Source organism: Hylobates moloch, unplaced genomic scaffold (assembly GCF_009828535.3).
Source record: "Hylobates moloch isolate HMO894 unplaced genomic scaffold, HMol_V3 SCAFFOLD_8, whole genome shotgun sequence".
Lineage (NCBI taxonomy): Eukaryota > Metazoa > Chordata > Mammalia > Primates > Hylobatidae > Hylobates > Hylobates moloch.
Window position 1 is genome coordinate 71,147,575 of NW_026652283.1, and position 19,764 is coordinate 71,167,338.

The window sequence follows — 19,764 nt, forward strand, 5'->3', positions numbered from 1 at the left end:
CAAAAAAGAGAGCTAAAATGGAGAAATGCAAGCATAGGGAAAGGCTAGAAGAGACAGACCAGAGAGAAGTTATTGGGAAAATTAATCTTCTTCATTAACTGGGTAAAGATGAAATGTAAAAGAGTCCAAAGGACATTATGAATAAAAAAGTGAGAGGGCTGGGCACAGTGGCTCACACCTATAATCCCAGCACTTTGAGAGGCTGAGGCTGGTGGATCACCTGAGGTCAGGAATTTGAGACCAGCTGACCAACACGGTGAAACCCCGTCCCTACTAAAAATACAAAATTAGCCGGGCCTGATGGCACACTTGGGGGGCTGAGGCTTGAACCCAAGAGGCAGAGGTTGCAATGAGCTGAGATCGTGCCACTGCACTCCAGCCTGGGCAACAAGAGTGAAACCCCGCCTCAAAAAAAAAAAAAAAGTGAGAGTATATTAGAGATCATATTGTTCAATATTCTCATTAGATAAATTGGAAAATATGAAAACGTTACAGATATGTTTATTCTAGACTTATTTAAGGAAGACACATTAAAATTTAATTTAGAAAACACTAACCTTCATATTCCTCTTCATTCTCAAGATAATCATCATCCAGCACATTCAGCAGTCTTAGCACTGGAGTGGGAAGCATGACCAGATCTTCAATATGAGGGGCTGTTAAAATTCATCATAATATGGTTAAATGTAAATCCCCCCAAATAAGTTGAACACCAGATAAAGGAATTTAGGAATATAAATTAGTGCTGATGTCTTGTATCACTGTCAAATGACCAAGAAAAAAATAAAAGAATACACAACTTACCAAAAGGAATGCTAAAGAACGGGCTGCACAATGCCATTTCAGCAGGAATTCTTCTGCTTGGATCATCATGAAGCATGCTAAAACACAAAAATAGGTGCCTTATCATTTCTGCTGAATCTTTTGAAAATGCAACCATTAAAGAAAGTAAGAATGTCGGCCGGGCGCGGTGGCTCAAGCCTGTAATCCCAGCACTTTGGGAGGCCGAGGCGGGCGGATCACAAGGTCAGGAGATCGAGACCACGGTGAAACCCCGTCTCTACTAAAAAAAAAATACAAAAACTTAGCTGGGCGTGGTGGCGGGCGCCTGTAGTCCCAGCTACTCGGAGAGGCTGAGGCAGGAGAATGGCGTGAACCCGGGAGGCGGAGCTTGCAGTGAGCCGAGATTGCGCCACTGCACTCCAGCCTGGGCGAAAAGAGCAAGACTCCGTCTCAAAAAAAGAATGTCTAAATGTTCATCACAGTATTAATTATATTAGCATGACTTATTGAACCATTCACTTATAAAGAATACAAATGTTATTTATTAGTAAGTGGTTTAGTAATTCATGATACATACCTATGACATTATACTGTGATTTAAAATAACACTTTTGATTAATAAATGAAACACTGCAAAGTGATCCACATTCTATAACAGTGAGTGACAAAAAAGACATAGATTTAGGGTAACACAATTAAAAAAAAAGATAGTGGTGGGATGATTGTTGAATCTCATCAAATTTCTCTAATAATAAAGCAACTAGATAGCAAAACCAAAAACCCATGGACAATACCTATAACAAAAACCATAGGGACACCCTAAATAGCCAAAGCAATCTTGAGAAAAAAGAACAAAGCTGGAAGCACCATACTACCTGACTTCAGAAAAGTTCTACAAAGCTACAGTAACCAAAACAGCATGGTATTGATATGAAAACACACACAGACTGATGAAACAGATCAGAGAGCCCAGGGAAAAAAAAATATTTACAACCAACTGATTTTCAACAAAGGTACCAAGTATACACAATGGGGAAAGGACAGTATTTTCAATAAACGGTGCTGGGAAAAACTGGGTATTAACACGCCAAAGAATAAAATTAAACCCTTATCTCTCACCTACACAAAAATCAACTCAAAATGGATTAGCAATTTAAATCTAAGACCCAAAACTACTAGAAGAAAACAGGAGAAAAGCTGCACAACATTGTTCTGGGCATTGAATTTTTGAATATAACTTCAACGGCACAAACAACAAAAGCAAAAACAGACAAATGGGATTATATCAAACTAAAATCCTTCTGCACAGCCAAGGAAACAATGAACAGGGTGAAGAGACAACTTACAGAATGGGAGAAAATATTTACAAACTATACATCTGCTAGGGGAGTAATATACAAAATATATAAGGAACTCAATTTGGCTGGGTGTGGTAGCTCTTATCTGTAATCCCAGAACTTTGGGAGGCAGAGGTGGGAGGACTGAGCCCAGGAGTCCGAGACCAGCCTAGGCAACATGGCAAGATCCTCTCTCTACAAAAAAATTTAAAAATTAGCTGGTGTGGTGGCATGCACCTGTAGTTCCAGGATCACTTGACCCTATGAATTCAGGGCTGCAGTGAGCCATGTTTACACTATTGCGCTACAGCCTTGGCAACAGAAAGAGACCCTGTCTCAAAAAAAAAAAAGAAAAAAGAAAAAAAAGAGCTCAAACAACTTAATAGCAAGGAAATAGCCCAATTAAAAAATGGGCAAAAGACCTGAACAAACATTTCTCAAAAGAACACATAAAAATGGCCAACAGTATATGAGAAATGCTCAATATCGCTAATCATCAGGAAAATGAAAAACCAAAACCACAATGAGGTATCACCTCATATCTACTATAATAGCTATTATCAAACAGACAAAAGACATAAAGAAAAGGGAATCCATACACATTGTTGGTGGGAATATAAATTAGTAAAGCCATTATGGAAAGTAGTATGGAGGCCCTTTAAAAAATTTTTTGAAAAAGAACTACCAGCAATCCCACTACTGGGTATATATCCAAAAGAAATGAAATCAGTATGATGAAGAGATACCTGTAGGCCCATGTTTGTTGCAGCACTATTCACAATAGACAAGATATGGAATCAACCTAAGTATCTATTAACAGGTAAGTGTTCATTTCTTGCATGTTAGCTTAAAAAAAATAAAAATAAAAAAAGATGAGTGTAAAAAGTAAAAAAAAAAAAAAAAAGGAAAACACAGATGAGTAAAAAAAGAAAATATGATATATATACACAATGGAATACTATTCAGCCATTGAAAAGGAGCAAATCTTGTCACTTTCAACACAGATGAACCTGTAGGGCATCATGTTAAGTGTTATAAGCCAGGTCCAGAAAGACAAATACAGCATGATCTCACTCATACATGAATTCTAAAAAGTGTTGATGTCACAGAAGTAGAGAGAAGAATGGTGTTACTAGAGGCTGAGTGGGGGCGTTAGAGGAGAGAGGAGTTTGGGGAGACATTGGCCAAAGCCAAAAGATGCCTAATTACAGTTAGATAGAAAGAATAAGTTCAAGAGATCTACTGCACAACATGGTGATTCTACTTAATGATGATATATTGGATTCTTGAAAAACATAGGGAGTGAATGTTAAGCACTCTCATCACAAAAAATGATAACTATGTAAAATAATGCTTTTGTTCATTAACTAGATTTAATCATTCCATAATGTATATATACTTTAAAATACGTACATGATACATACAATTTTATGTCATTAAAAAAAAGACCGAGATGCTGTTATAGTCTAATAAAATTATTGTATATATCTCTATATAGCTACTGAAGTGTTTGTGGCATAAAAAGACCATTATTTCCTTATTGTAAGTAAGCATTTATAAAGTAAAAATAAGCCACTTAAAAAACAAAAACTAGGCCGGGCGCGGTGGCTCACGCTTGTAATCCCAGCACTTTGGGAGGCCGAGGCGGGCGGATCACGAGGTCAGGAGATCGAGACCACGGTGAAACCCTGTCTCTACTAAAAATACAAAAAATTAGCCGGGCGTGGTGGCGGGCGCCTGTAGTCCCAGCTACTCGGAGAGGCTGAGGCAGGAGAATGGCGTGAACCTGGGAGGTGGAGCTTGCAGTGAGCCGAGATCGCGCCACTGCACTCCAGCCTGGGCGACAGAGCGAGACTCCATCTCAAAAAAACAAACAAAAAAAACCAACAACAAAAAAAAACAAGAAAACAAAAACTAGGCCGGGCTTGGTGGCTCACGCCTGTAATCCCAGCAATTTGAGAGGCAGAGGTGGGTGGATCACTTCAGGTCAGGAGTTTGAGACCAGCCTGGCCAACATGGTGAAACACCGTCTCTACTAAAAAATACAAAAAATTAGCCAGGCATGGTGCCGTGCACCTGTAGTCCCAGCTATTTGGGAGGCTGAGGCAGGAGAATCACTTGAATCTGGGGGGCGGAGGTTGCAGTGAGCCGAGATAGTGCCACTGCACTCCAGCCTGGGCAACAGAGTGTGACTCCATCATACACACACACACACACACACACACACACACAAACCTATAGTGCCAAACTATCAATAGCCGTAAGATTTGCACTATATTGGCATCTATGTGTAAGAAGGCAGAGGAAAGCTACAATTGATCTGATGAACCAGAAAAAAAATAACCCCAAACAGCCAAAAGGTACTCATTGGACTGCACAGCAAGATGCTGGAGAAAAGCAGCTGAAACTATAAGGGGTTATACATTCTAATACCAAGTGAATACAAGGCATTCTTTGTAAAATCATAAGAGGTTGGAGTAATCTAGACACTAAGACCTCTTAAAACTAACCAGCCAAAGCTTTCTTTCAGTGCAAAGTCCCACAGTGAGAAGAAATCTTGGGAACAGAATCCAAATTGAGCAGCATGAGGGGAGAGAGAGAGGCACCAGAAAAAAGCAGAAGAGAAGAGCCAGGAGATCTCTGAAAAAAGCCACTTTTTGGGGAACATTACACAAAACAATAGAAGAGGGAGCCCTATATAATAAGAAAAGTTATACCAAGTATATTTTCTTATAAGTTTAGGAAAATAATTTTCACATAAAAATGAGCAACATAAAAAGGATTATAACTGACTGTGCCTGGTGGCTCATGCCTGTAATCCCAGCACTTTGGAAGGCAAAGACAGGAGGATTACCTGAGCCCAGGAGCTTGAAATCAGCCTGGGCATCATAGTGTAACTTTGTCTACAAAAAAAAAATAAACCAGGCATGGTGGTGCATGCCTGTGGTCCCAGCTACCTCGGAGGCTAAGGTGGGAGGATTGCTTAAAGCTGCAGTGAGCTGTGATCACACCACGGCACTCTAGCCTGGGTCACAGAGAGAGACCCTGCCTCAAAAGAAGAGAAGAGAAGAGAAGAGAAAAGAGAAGAGAAGAGAAGAGAAGAGAAAAGTATCTATTGCACACACACAAAAAAAACTGCAAAATGATAAATCTCAGATAATGTATGCCAGAAAGACATGACCATTATAATCTACCTGTTTTTTTTTTTTTTTTTTTTTTTTTTGAGACAGAGTCTTGCTCTGTCACTCAGGCTGAAGTGCAGTGGTGCAATCTCGGCTCACTGCAACCTCCACCTCTGGGATTCAATCGATCCTCCTGCCTCAGCCTCCAGAGTACCTGGGATTACAGGCAGATGCTGCTAGGCCCAGCTAAATTGTGTTTTTAGTAGAGACGGGATTTCACCATGTTGGCCATGCTAGTCTGGAACTCCAGACCTCAAGTGGTCTGCTCGCCTCAACCTCTCAAAGTGCTGGGATTATGGGCGTGAGCTTACCATTTCAAAATGAGCTAAATGGCCACGCCTGGCCATTAAAACCTACCATTTCAAAATGAGCTAAATGGCCAGGTGTGGTGGCTCACGCCCATAATCCCAGCACTTTGGGAGGTTGAGGCAAGCAGATCACTTGAGGGCAGGCATTCCAGACTAGCCTGGCCAACATGGTGAAACCTTGTCTCTACTAAAAACACGAAAATTAGTTGGGCCTGGCAGCATCTGCCTGTAATCCCAGCTACTCGGGAGGGTGAGGAGGGAGGAACGCTAAAAACTGAGAGGCGGAGGTCGCAGTGAGCACTGCGCCACTGCACTCCAACCTGGGTGACAGAGTGAGACTCTGTCTTCTCCTCCCCCTGCAAAAACTCAAATGAGCTAAAGACATTTTTAAGAAATGGTACAAGATGTGAAAGCAACAGAAAAAAAAATAGAAAATCACAAAAATAAGGTAATAGAACTCAGGAAAGAATTAGACATTTTAAAAAATCATTTCATAAAATAAAATTACACAAAAGGTACAAGGATGAATAAACACAACAAATGATGTCTTAAAGAGAAATAGTAGGCAAAAAGGAGGATATTTTTAAAAATTAAAAAGAGGCGGGACACGGTGGCTCATGCCTGTAATCACATTTGGGGAGGCCGAGGCAGGTGGATCACGAGTTCAGGAGATCGAGACCATTCTGGCTAACATGGTGAAATCCTGTCTCTACTAAAAATACAAAAAATTAGCCGGGTGTGGTAGCGGGCGCCTGTAGTCCCAGCTACTCGGGAGGCTGAGGCAGGAGAATGGCGTGAACCCGGGAGGCAGAGCTTGCAGTGAGCCGAGATTGTGCCACTGCACTCCAGCCTGGGCGACAGAGTGAGACTCCATCTCACAAAAAAAAAAAAAAAAGAAGAAAAAAGAAATAATGGGTTGGGGGTGGTGGCTTATGCCTGTAATCCCAGCATTTTGGGAAACTGAGGCTGGAAGGTCACTTGAGTTCAAGACCAGCCTGGCACATGGTGGGACCTCGTCTCTTTTTTAAGAAGAAAGGAAAAAGAGATAATATAGAATCAAGATAAAATGGCAGCTGGGCGCTGTGGCTCACACCTGTAATCCCAGCACTTTCGGAGGCCAAGGCAGGTGGATCATGAGATCAGGAGTTCGAGACCAGCCTGGCCAACATGGTAAAACCCTGTCTCTACTAAAAATACAGAAATTAGCCAGGCGTGGTGGCAGTAGCCTGTAATCCCAGCTACTTGGGAGGCTGATGTGGGAGAATTGCTTGAACCCAGGGGACAGAGGTTGCAGTGAGCCGAGATTGTGCCACTGTACTCCAGCTTGGGCAACAGAGCAAAAACTCCGTCTCAAAAAAAAAAAAAAAAAAGAAAAGAAAAAATGGCAATATTGAATATAAGGCAAAGAAAATCAAACATATGTAGACTAGGAGGACATGAAAGTGAAAACCAAAAAGAACAGAAAAAAATTAAAAAACTGTAATTTAAGAGACATACCATATTTCTGAGAATACTGACCCAGAACAATCAAAATCAAAATATATTTTGATAAAATTACTATACATTGAAGAGTAAGTTAAAATCCTCTGGGCATCCAGACAAGAAGACCAAGTGACTTTTTTTTTTTCTTGAGACAGAGTCTCGCTCTGTTGCCCAGGCTGGATAGCAGTGGCACGATCTTAGCTCACTGCAACCTCCGCCTCCCGGGTTCAAGCAATTCTCTGCCTCAGCCTCCCCAGTAGCTGGGATTACAGGCACATGCCACCACGCCCAGCTAATTTTTTTGTATTTTTAGTAGAGGCGGGGTTTCACCATTTTGGCCAGGCTGGAAGACCAAGTGACTTTTAATGAAAAGGCAATTACTGAGTCACCAAACTTTCAACAGAAACACATACAGTAATATATAAGACACTCAAGGAAACAAAAATGTATAAGATTGGGATGAGACACATATAGGACGTCCGGGGTGACCGGCAAAGTTTTATTTCTTGATGTGAATGGTAGTTACAAGATGGGTACAATGTTCCTACAGATTAAGCTACACATTTGTTTAATTAGTGTTTTTAGTGTCTGTGCTTTATTCAACAACAGCAACAAAAAAGGTTCAGTGACTTGCATGCATATATGATGCAATGCAGAAAAATAGTGGAAGGAAATACACCAAAGTGCTAACACTAGAATGTGGGTTTATAATTTTTATTTTCCTCATCATGACTTTCTATAGTTTCCAAATTTAGTATTCTATGTAAAATGGTGGGGGGGGGCTATTATTTAAAAAAAGTAAAAATAAGAAAGTCAATACTAGAACTTAGATGAAAATTTAACTTCCAGGCTAGAATCCATTTTATAATTTTTCACTCCCATCTCTTCAATGTAAAATGCAATTTATAATATCTCATATCAATCAGATACTAACAGCTATTTAAAACTAATTTGAAAAACACACACAAGTAAGTATGCGTAAAATTGGTGAAATCGGAATAAATCATGTGGATTATACCATTTCAATTTACTGGTTTTGATACTATATATACTACAGTTATGTAAAAAGTCACCACTGGGGGAAACTGGGTAAATGGTAGGGACCTCTCTGTAACATTTTTGCAAAGTCCTGTGAGTCTGTAACTATTTCAAAGTAAAGAGTTAATAAAACTAATTTAAAGGTTTATAGGGCCAATATTCAAAGGAAACTGTAATACTCTAACTCAGACAAGGGATCCATACTTTTCTAGCATACAAATTATTTTATTCACTTCCAGTCCATAGTCTAGCAACCTGAGAAGCGTACTATTTAATAACACAGTCATACACTGCATAATGACATTTTGGTCAACAATGGACCACATATACGACAGCGATCTCATAAAATTATACTGGGCTGAAAAATTCCTATCGCCTAGTGACATTGTAGCTATCATAATGTCCTATCACAACACATCACTCACATGCTTGTGGTAATGCAGGTGAGTAATGTGTTGCGGTTAGGACACAGATGTAAACAAAACTACTGTACTTGATAATGACAATACATAGCTGTGTTACTGGCTTATGTATTTATAACTATGTATTTTTTTATTCCTATTTTAAAGTACATCCCCCTCCCCCAAAAAGTTGACTATAAAATAGTCTCAGGCAGGTCCTTTGTGAGGTATTCCAAAAGAAGGCATTGTTAACATAGGAGATGGTAGCTCTATGCATGTCACTGCCCCGCAGACATTCCAGTAAGACAATATGTGGAAGTGGAAGACAATGATATTGATGAACCTGACCCTGTGTAGGTTTAGGCTAACGTGTGCTTGTGTCTGTTTTTAACAAAAAATTTTAAAAGTAAGATAAAGAAAAATTAAAGTTTATAAAGTAAAAAAGTTACAGTTAAGCTAAAGTTAATTTATTACAGAAGAAAAAAAATTTGGGCCAGAAGCGGTGGCACACACCTGTAATCCCAGCACTTTGGGAGGCTGAGGCAGACAGATCACTTGAGGTCAGGAGTTCGAGACCAACCTAGCCAACATGGTGAAACCCCGTCTCTACTAAAAATACAAAAATTAGCTGGGCATGGTGGCATGCACCTGTAATTCCAGCTATTCGAGAGGCTGAGGCACAAGAATCGCTTGAATCTGGGAGGCAGAGGTTGCAGTGAGCCAAGATTTTGCCACTGCACTCCAGCTTGGGTGATGGAGTGAGATTCTGTCTCAAAAAAAGAAAGAAAAAATTTTAAAATAAATTTAGTGTAGGCAAAGCATACAGTGTTTACCCTTAGTCTTATAGTGTACAGTAATGTCCTAGGCCCTCACATTCACTCACCACTCACTCACTGAATCACCCAGAGCAACTCCAGTCCTGCAAGCTCCATTCATGGTTAAGTGCCCTATAAGGTATACCATTTTTAATCTCTTATACTATATTTTTAGTGTACCTTTTCTATGTTTAGACACAATACTTACAATTGTACTACAACTGTCTATAGTATTTGGTACAGTAACACGCTATATAGGTTGTAGCCTAAGAGCAATAGACTGTGCCATATAGCCTAGATGTGGGCAGAAGTCTGTATCATTTACGTTTATGTAAGTACTCTATGATGTCGGCATGGCAAAATCACCTAACAACGTATTTCTCACAACAGATCCCTATTGTTAAATGACACGACTGTACACATTTGTATTTTCAAAATATCTATTGTATTTGGATCTATTCAGATATCAGAAAAACTGTATCTGTCCCCAGACCGTTGTCAAGAGTAATTATTTAAAGTATAATAAAAAACTATCTATTCGAAATGGTTTTTAGGTCTTTTTTTGGGGGGAGGGGAGTAGTCCAAAAACAAATTCAATCTTTATTTAATAAAGACTCTCTTTAAAAACCTGCTTTCCATCAAGCATATAGAACTGCCAGCGCTATGAGAGGCCAAAGGTACAGTGAATCTATCTTCCAGTGAAAAGGCAGCTGCCAGGAAAAGCTTAACATCTGATACTATGAGCAAAAGAACATTCCTTTGAAAACAAATTTGGTAAAACTATTTCATTACTTATGTTCCTTACAGGAAGCTAGCCTGCATAGACTTATTTCTAGGGGAACAAAACCCCTACATGGATCAAGCAAACTAGAAATAATAATATAAATCTGTTCAGAGAGAAAAAAGACATACCATTTCACATAGTACATGTATGCAAAGCAAGTTTACGGTACGTGTAACATACCTTTTGATAAGGTCTCTTAGGTGATAGGCTGGAATTGCGGCATTCACCACTGCTTTACTGGCAAATATGTGATCAATAATAGCAGAACTGTTTGCCTTAAAAAACGGAGAAAAGTTTTCCTTTGGTTATTCAGTCTGTATTTATTGAGTACTAGGCATATAGCACTATTTGAGAGTAAAATGCAACAGAAAACACTATCTTCTGAGAGGCTACAATCTTTTCTTTTTTTTTTTTGGAGACAGGGTCTTGCTCTGCCACCCAGGCTGTAGTGCAGTGACACAATCTCAGCTCACTGCAACCTCTGCCTCCCAGGTTTAAGTGATCCTCCTGCCTCAGCCTTCTGCATAGCTGGAAATACAGGTGTGTGCCATCACATCCAGCTAATTTTTTGTATTTTTTGTAGATACGGGGTTTCAATATGTTGCCCAGGCTGGTCTCAAACTCTTGGGCTCAAGTGATCTGCCCACTGTGGCCTCCCAAAGTGCTGCGACTATAAGTGTGAGTCTTCGTGCCCAGCAAGAGCCTACAATCTTAACAGAGGAAATAATATACATAATTATACCCTTCTAGAGAAGAACATTTTTTTCTTCATTTTCAGCACCTAGCACTCTATGAACATCTACTAGATGAAAGAATAAAAAATAAATACCAAAGAAACCACATAAGAATGTAGTTTAATGCAAAAATGAATGTGTAATAGGTGACTCAGGGTATCTCTGTGACGAGTCTTCAATTGGTTTTCTTTTTTTTGAGACGGAGTCTCACTCTGTCGCCCAGGCTGGAGTGCAGTGGCGCAATCTCGGCTCACTGCAAGCTCCACCTCCCGGGTTCACGCATTCTCCTGCCTCAGCCTCCGGAGCAGCTGGGACTACAGGCGCCCGCCACCGTGCCCAGCTAATTTTTTGTATTTTTAGTAGAGACAGGGTTTCACCGTGGTCTCGATCTCCTGACCTCGTGATCCACCCGCCTCGGCCTCCCAAAGTGCTGGGATTACAGGCGTGAGCCACCGCGCCCGGCCTTTCAATTGGTTTTCAAGCTTAAATAAACTATCAAAGTGAATATGATGCAGTATTAAAACATCTTATTTGTCATATTACTCATTCTCTAAATCTGTACAGAATATATTTTCTCCTTGAATACTATGCTAACTCAGAAATTTAGAACTGTGTACATGAGTTAAAAGAACAGATACTATCATTATCAGTAAAATTTATTAAATACTTACCACGAGCTGCTTGCTAAAAGTATCATTTCTTTATTAACCTCAATAGTCTTATGAGATAGATGCCATTATTATCCTCATTTTAAAGAAAGCAAACCATGGCTTAGTGAATCTAAATAAATAACTTAGTAAGAGCTTTGTGGAGGCAAGATACAAACCCTAGTAGCTTGACTTTAGAGCCTATGCTCATAATCAGTTGGCAATTTTGCCTCCATAGAGAGTGATAAAACAGAAAAATAATGTTTTATCTAGAGGCATATATTGGAGATCCCATCACTACACATCACCCCTCTAAATTTCACACAAATCTGTATGTCATCTAGTTCTGATGAGCTCTAGGCCAAGCAGATATAGTCCAAAAGGCCCAAAGACAGTCAAAGCTCATTCAAATAACTGATCTATGTCTGGATTAGCACTAAGAAAGAATACTTAGACTCTTGATTGTTTGGGATATCAATAATAAAGAATGATACTGATTTTACTCCCAAGAAAGCAATTTTTACCCATAAAAGCATCAGTTACATACACTGGGCTATTAAAATATCCCTTCCAGGAAATGCTACAACAGAAATCAGTGACTAGATGTTTAAAAGAAACAAAACTATATGTTATAATAGCTATACAGTATGCATTAGATGCTCAAAAAAATACTTGTTGCTTAGTATCAAAAACTTGTTGCTCAGTATCTAAGTTCCAAACCTCTAATATTTGAATGAACTTTTTGTGCGTTTATAAATTAGGAATTAACTACAGTATGTTTTCAAAGGTATTGTGGGACTTTAATGTTGTGATAATATCAGTATCCTTTAGGCTACTGTTTAAGTGATCCTCCTGCCTCAGCCTCCTGGGTAGCTGAGACTACTGGTGTGTGCCATCACACCCAGCTAATTTTTTGAGGTTTAATAAATACAATGCTTTGGAATGATTATTGGTCTTGATATTAAACAAGTATTAAAATACCTTTTATAATTTTTTTTTTTTTTTTTTTTTTACTAGAGACCAGGGTCTCACTACGTTGCCTGGGCTGGTCTCAAATTCCTGGTCTCAAGTGAGCCTACCACCTCAGCCTCCAAAAGTGCTGGGATTACAGGTGTGAGCCACCACGCCCAGCAAAAATATTTTTTAACTGTAAAGCAGTTAAGATAATCTATGAAAATTATCACTTAACTTATAAGCTATGGTTGTATTAGTAACACTTTAGAACTTAATATTACTGTTAGTAAACAAAAGAAACCACTTTTGCTTCTTCAGGAAAATGCATTCATTCAAACGTTTTATCAAGCACTTACTATATGCCAAGCCACAGGCTAGGAACAATAAGAATGCAATACTCACTAGCACATCGATAGCCATAGGAGTTGGTAGTGGCATTCAAGTATCATAAATAGAAAAAGAGGAGTATGGACAACAGACAGCAATCAAGAGTTCTCTAAAAGAATCATCATAATTGGCCAGGCGCAGTGGCTCATGCCTGTAATCCCAGCACTTGGGGAGGCCCAGGTGGGCGCATCATGAGGTCAGGAGTTTGAGACCAGACTGGCCAACATGGTGAAACCCCGTGTCTACTAAAAATACAAAAATTAGCCGGGCATGGTGGCTGGTGCCTGTAATCCCAGCTACTCAGGAGGCTGAGGCAGGAGAATTGGTTGAAACCGGAAGGTGGAGGTTGCAGTGAGCTGAGATTGCGCCACTGCACTCCAGCCTGGGCGAAAGAGTGAAACTCCATCTCAAAAGAAGAAAAAAAAGAATCATCATAAATTGAATACTCTTAAGTAAGGACCCCAAAGCAAAGCACTGGTGAAGTTTACCTTCCATTCCTGAGATCTGACTGTATGTTTCAGTTTCATTCCTGAGAACATTTCCAGTAAAATGATTCCTAGGCTCCACAGATCAACAGCTGAGGTACATTCTGTATCACTCTGCAGGCCAGCCTGGGCCAAGCAATTTTGCAGTTCTGCTTCTGGAGCCCGATACCCGTCTGTCTGAATATACTTTACATCCTAAAAAAGATGAGTAAATATTACAACCAATAAAAAGCTGCTCCCTTTCTATCCATCTCTACAGTGAATTTACTTCCCTAAGAGTGCAGTAAACCCACTGCCAAGCTAAATACTAAAAATTTTTAGTCCTCGGTTACCATAATTCTTTGGTTCATTAACTGGGCAGTTCTCAGAGGCAGGCTGTACATTTCCATATAGTGCTCATAAAGAAGTCTTCTTTGGATTGTTTCTTACCTATTAGGCATTGCTGATAATAAGGACACTCTGCAAAGAAACGATAAACCATGGAGAAAAGAGGATTTGGCAGAACTATCATATGCATTCTGCCACGAGATACAGCCCCAACACTGAAGAGACCAGGAATAGTAACTCAGCAATTAGCCAAACACGCATAAAATTTAAAAAAACATTCTATATAGGTTAAGTACTTTTAATAATTCCAGAGCTCTCGTGCTTTACTGGCTCCTCCTACCTGACCCAAACATTATGTCCTTTTTTTTACACGGTGGCAATGAAATTCTTCTCATTTACTGCATCCCCTGGCATTTCAGTATTTTAGGTTAAAATGACTTCTAAGTCCCTACTAAACTACCCTTGTCATTTAAAAATATTTGGCTTCAACCACTACATTTTAAACTGTGAGAGAAAAGAAAAGGTTGTTTCTTACCTGATTGCCTTCTTTGAAGCTAAGTCCAAAGTCAATGAGTTTAAAACATTCATTCTCTGCACTCCACAATATGTTACGTGGTTTGAGGTCCGCATGGACATAGCCCTCATGATGAAGAAAAGCAAGGGCCTCCAAAACATCTCGGGCACAGTGCTGTATCATCCACATGGAACAACCCTGGTGACTGGAATATAAGAGCAATTCCGAAACACTGACATCCAGGAGTTCAAGCAACAGACAGCGTGATGGCACATTTGGAGAAAAGTGGATTGTAAACACTCCATACAAAGTCACTAGAAAAAGAAATTGTAATACTTTAAAAATCAGACTCAGAGTAAGTCACTATTAAAGTAGGTAACTGCAGTACAAATTTGAGATAGTCTAGATAAGGATAACTTTGCTGAGCAAGCTTCCACTGTAATTTATTTTTCCCATGAATAAGATATTTTGGCAATTGGGTTATTTTAATAAAAATAAGATGAGACAGCCTACAACAGCTGATTACCATTCACAGATACTAAATATGGTACAGTTACTCAATTTGTGTTTCACCAAGTACTCAGTGGTGGTGAACACGAACTTGGAGTGCCAAGCAAAAATGATTAAAAGTGAAAATCCAAAATATAAATAAATAAAACTTACTGTTGCATCATGAGGTCCCTAAAAAAATTTTTTTAAGTAAAAATCCAAATATTAAGTAACTCTTTTAAAAGGAACGTCACAATGTGCAAAAACCAAAGATTGCTTCTTCATCCAAAGCAGCAGTCCAGGTCTGTCACGGTGGCTCATGCCTGTGATCCCAGCATTCTGGGAGACCGAGGCAGGAGGATTGCTTGAGCCCAGGAGTTTGGAGACCAGCCTGGGTAACAAAAGGGGACCTCTTCTCTACAAAAAATTAGCCAGGCGTGGTGCTACGCGCCTGTAGTCCCAGCTACCTGCGAGGCTGAGGCAGGAGAACGGCTTTAGGAGGAACTGGAGGCTGGAGTGAACTGTGATCTCGCCATTGTACTCCAGCCTGGGTGACACAGTAAGAACTTGTCTCAAAAAAAAACTAAAACAGAAAAATAAACAGCTCTCTATAATCTAAATACTAACAAAAAGATTAAGACTTTCCGGATAAAATTTTAATCTTGCAGAGATTCGGCAAGTCCTTAGGCTTGCAAAATTTTTCCCTTTTCAATACCAAGGTTATAGTAACAGACCATTTAGTAAACTAAAAAAATGTAGCACTAGTGTTAATCCTTCTCCCAAATGGTATTATAAAACAACTCACTCTTCAAATTAAACATGCATCATACTTGCTAGGAAATAAGACTTTTCTTTAATAACCAAAGCTAATGATAAGTTTTCTGTCGTGTAATGAAAATGAAACCTTTTCACAGATCAATCATCAGTGATCATTACATATCTTACATTCTGAGTATCTGATTCTTGAAACAGCCTCACGACAGCAAAGGCATAGTGTTCCTAAATTTCACAGTTCTATAAGGGCTCCCATGGAATTGTGAATCATTTCTTCCAAATCCGTACTAAAGATGTAACATATGAGCTATATGAGTTACTAGCATTGATGTCATAAGGCCCAGACATAGTTCCCATTTTCTACTGGTATGCAAAGATTCAAAAATTTCCAACAAGACACGACAATCTAGCAGACATGCCTCCTCACACTAGAAAAGATATTTCTGTATGCTAATGAATGCGGCATTCTCCGATGAGACTCGAAGACAGAATTTACTGAGCATCTATGTGACACCTGGCAAAGCAGACCACCAACTCCACTATACCGCAGACAGTAATAAAGTGAAAGCGGAAAGGGGCCTGGATGGGGTGATAAAGAGGGCTAGATCCGCTTCTCCCGCAGAAGGGGAGGAAGATGGAACGCCAGACAGCGGGAGGAAGAGTGTGCTCGGACTGTGACCTGGGCAAGAAGAGAAAGGAGACAGCGGCAATTACCGATGTTTCTGTGACCCTGCAATTGTTCCAGCGCCGCCCTCTCTTTGCGGAAACCATACTCGGCGGCAGAGGCCGCAGCCCCGGTGGTTCCTGGCGGCAAGAACTGCTTGAGGGCGCCGGGGGGCGAGCCAGGGTTGCCGCAGCAGCGAACCCGATACACCGAGGCGGAGGAGCCGCTACCCAGACGGCTCTGTACCTGCCACAGCCGTCCGAAGGCCTCCAGAAAACGCGGCGGCTCCGCGCCCCAGGCGCAGCCGGATCCCGCCATCGGTGTGGGTTAAGGGCACGGACACGGGAGCTGACGCGACGCCTGAGGCAGGCCGGCCGGGCCGGCGGTCACATCCCCGCCAGCCGGACCAGCGGCTCCGCAGGGAGTGACCTGCAGCCGCCTCACCGACTCCCCGGACTTCAAGCAGCCATGACACCGGAAGCCGTGGAGCACCCGAGCCCCAGAAGCCGGAAATGGAGGAAGAGCCTATCTTATAGGACGAAGGGGGGGCTGGGGGGGGGGGGGTCTCAGAAGGGGCGGGGCCTAGAAGTGATTAGACGCGCTGGGTTTGGAAAAAAGAACCGAGAATAAGAAGTAACCTTAATTATTGAATATCTACCATTCCAGGCCCAGTGTTAACCGCTTACACATAGACCTGAAGCTAAAACTGGTCCTTTTTCTTGTTGAGGCACCTCACCTTACCTCACCACTAGGAACCCAGAAAAATAAAACCCAGCCTACATTTCTCATAGAAAGGATCCCAAGGAAAACACCCGAGGAACAAAAAGAGAGACTTTACCATCACCTCCAGCTCCACGGTCACCAGAACCCATGATTCTGGATGCCTAGACCTTTGTGCTTCTTTTAGATGTAAACGAAAAATAACAATTCTAAGCCCCCCGCGCCGCCAGCCATCGGAATGGACTTTCTCCTAGGCCAGGGCACTCTAAAATTCTGGTTCAGGCCATGACGGGAAGTGGGGGTCCGACTAGCCTCATACCTCTCTGGTTAAGGTCAACACAGACCTTCGGTCTGGTAAGAAACATTTACAATCTATTTTCTCGGAAGCCTGCTACCTGGAGGCTTCATCTGCCTGATAAAACTTTGGTCTCCACAAGTTCTTATGACAACCCAGACATTCCTTTCTATTGATAACTCTTTCAACCAATTGCCAATTAGAAAAATTTTAAATCTTCCTATAACCTGGAAGGACCCATTTCTCCCCCCACCAATTCCTGCTTCGAGTTATCCCACCTTTCTGGGCCAAATCAATGTATTTCTTAAATGTATTTGATTGAAGTCTCATGTCTCCCAAAATGTATAAAACCAAGCTGCACCCCAACCACCTTGGGTATATGTTCTCAGGATCTCCTGAGGGCTGTGTCACAGGCCATGGTCACTCATATTTGGCTCAGAATAAATCTCTTCAAATATTTTACAGAGTTTAACTCTTTTTATCAACATAGTCCACCTTGCCTATGGCTCCCTCATCAAAAAACATTCACCCTGGGCAAACATGGATCTGTTTCAAATTTTTATTTTTCATTTATTTATTCAATTATTTTATTCATTCAGCAAATGTTTATTGAATAACAAATGTAGGCCGGGAGCGGTGGCTCACGCCTGTAATCCCAGCACTTTGGGAGGCCGAGGCGGGTGTATCATGAGGTCAGGAGATCGAGACCGTCCTGGCTAACGTGGTGAAACACCGTCTCTACTAAAAATACAAAAAATTAGCCGGGCGTGGTTGCAGGCACGTGTAGTCCCAGCTACTCGGGAGGCTGAGGCAGGAGAATGGCCTGAACCCGGGAGGCGGAGCTTGCAGTGAGCCAAGATCGCGCCACTGCACTCCAGCCTGGGCGACAGAGTGAGACTCAGTCTAAAAAAAAAAAAAACAAATGTAGCAAATAGGCATCTCAATCCGCAAACTAGGGTGTGTAAGAAACGTAGCCTTCTTTACTTTTCAGTCATTCAACCTTTTCTATTTCAAGCTCTATTCTGATTGTGTGGCAAAAACTTAGTATCAGACAATAGGCCCTATCTTCTTTTCGTCAGGTTTTGTGTAAGTTCCCAGCCAGATGAGATGATTCATGTAGTGCTAAGTGGAAAGTTTGAGGAGAGGTTGAGGACTAAACTCTGACCTGTCTTCTCTCTTGCTCAATTTTTTTTTTTTTTAGACGGAGTTTCACTCTTGTTGCCCAGGCTGAAGTGCAATGGCACGATCTCGGCATCTCGGCCCACCACAACCTCCGCCTCCCGGGGTCCAGTGATTCTCCTGCCTCAGCCTCCCGAGTAGCTGGGATTACAGGAATGTGCCACGAAGCCGGCTAATTTTGTATTTTTAGTAGAGACAAAGTTTCTCCATGTTGGTCAGGCTGGTCTGGAACTCCTGCCCTTGTGACCTGCCCGCCTCACCCTCCCAAAGTGCTGCGATTACAGGCATGAGCCACCGCACCCGGCCCCAAATTCTTATCTAAGGGATGTGAGGAGTCACAGCCTACAAACCATAAAATCTCATCAGACTGTCACAGGTGTTCAAACCAGAGCAGCTCCATCTTGAATAGGAGCTGGGTAAAATAAGGCTGAGATCTACTGGGCTGCATTCCCAGGAAGTTAGGCATTCTAAGTCACAGGATGAGATAGGAGGTCAGCACAAGATACAGGTCACAAAGACCTTGCTGATAAAACAGATTGCAGTAAAGAAGCCAGCCAAAACCCACCAAAACCAAAATAGTGGTGAAAGTGACCTCTGGTCTCCTTACTACTCATTAGATGCTAATTATAATGCATTAGCATGCTAAAGGAAACTCTTACCAGCACCATTACAGTTTACAAATGCTATGGCAATGTCTGGAAGTTACCCTACAAGGTCTAAAAAGAGGAGGAACCCTCAGTTCCAGGAATTGCCCACTCCTTTCCTGGAAAACTCATGAATAATCCACCCCTGTTTAGCATATAATCAAGAAATAACTATAAATACGAATAACTATAAGTCGAGCAGCCTAAGCTGTTGCTCTGCCTATGGAGTAGCCATTCTTTTATCCATTTTACTTCCTAATAAACTTGCTTTATGGACTCATTCTGAATTCTTTCTTGCATGAGGTCCAAGAACCCTCTCCTGGGGTCTGGATAGAGACCACTTTCCAGTAACAAGATGGGTTTGTTTGTTTGTTTGTTTGAGACAAAGTCTCACGCTATCGCCCAGGCTGGAGTGCAGTGGCATGATCTCGGCTCACTGCAACTTCTGCGTCCTGAGTTCAAGGAATTCTCCCACCTCAGCCTCCCGAGTAGCTGGGATTATAGGGATGCGCCACCATGCCCGGTTAAATTTTGTATTTTTAGTAGAGACGGGGTTTTGCCATGTTGGTCAGGCTGGTCTTGAACTCCTGACCTCAGGTAATCCTCCCACCTTGGCCTCCCAAAGTGTTAGGATTACAGGCATGAGCCACTGCACCTGACCACAAGATGGGTTTTATTTAACCCCATATAACGTGACTTACTTTCCAACCTAACTCTGACATAACATCACATGACAGATAAAGAAGGAAATACAAATATTTTAACCCCAAATACATTTCTTTTTTTTTTTTTTTTGAGACGGAGTTTCGCTCTTGTTGCCC

At 41.2% G+C, this 19,764-nt stretch overlaps 1 protein-coding gene across 1 annotated transcript in view; it reads right to left on the reverse strand.

Annotated features, from left to right (window-relative positions):
• The window catches only part of UHMK1 (U2AF homology motif kinase 1), a 33,123-nt gene extending 16,539 nt beyond the window's left edge, over positions 1–16,584 (reverse strand). Inside the window, exons 1-6 of the mRNA XM_032161138.2 lie at positions 16,156–16,584; positions 14,200–14,492; positions 13,341–13,532; positions 10,311–10,405; positions 805–881; positions 558–656 (exon numbers count right to left, since the gene is read on the reverse strand). Of these exons, the coding sequence (XP_032017029.1) occupies positions 558–656; positions 805–881; positions 10,311–10,405; positions 13,341–13,532; positions 14,200–14,492; positions 16,156–16,423 (1,024 nt within the window). The 5' untranslated portion in view covers positions 16,424–16,584. The remainder of the gene's footprint in view (positions 1–557; positions 657–804; positions 882–10,310; positions 10,406–13,340; positions 13,533–14,199; positions 14,493–16,155) is intronic.
• Positions 16,585–19,764: the final 3,180 nt, after the last annotated feature.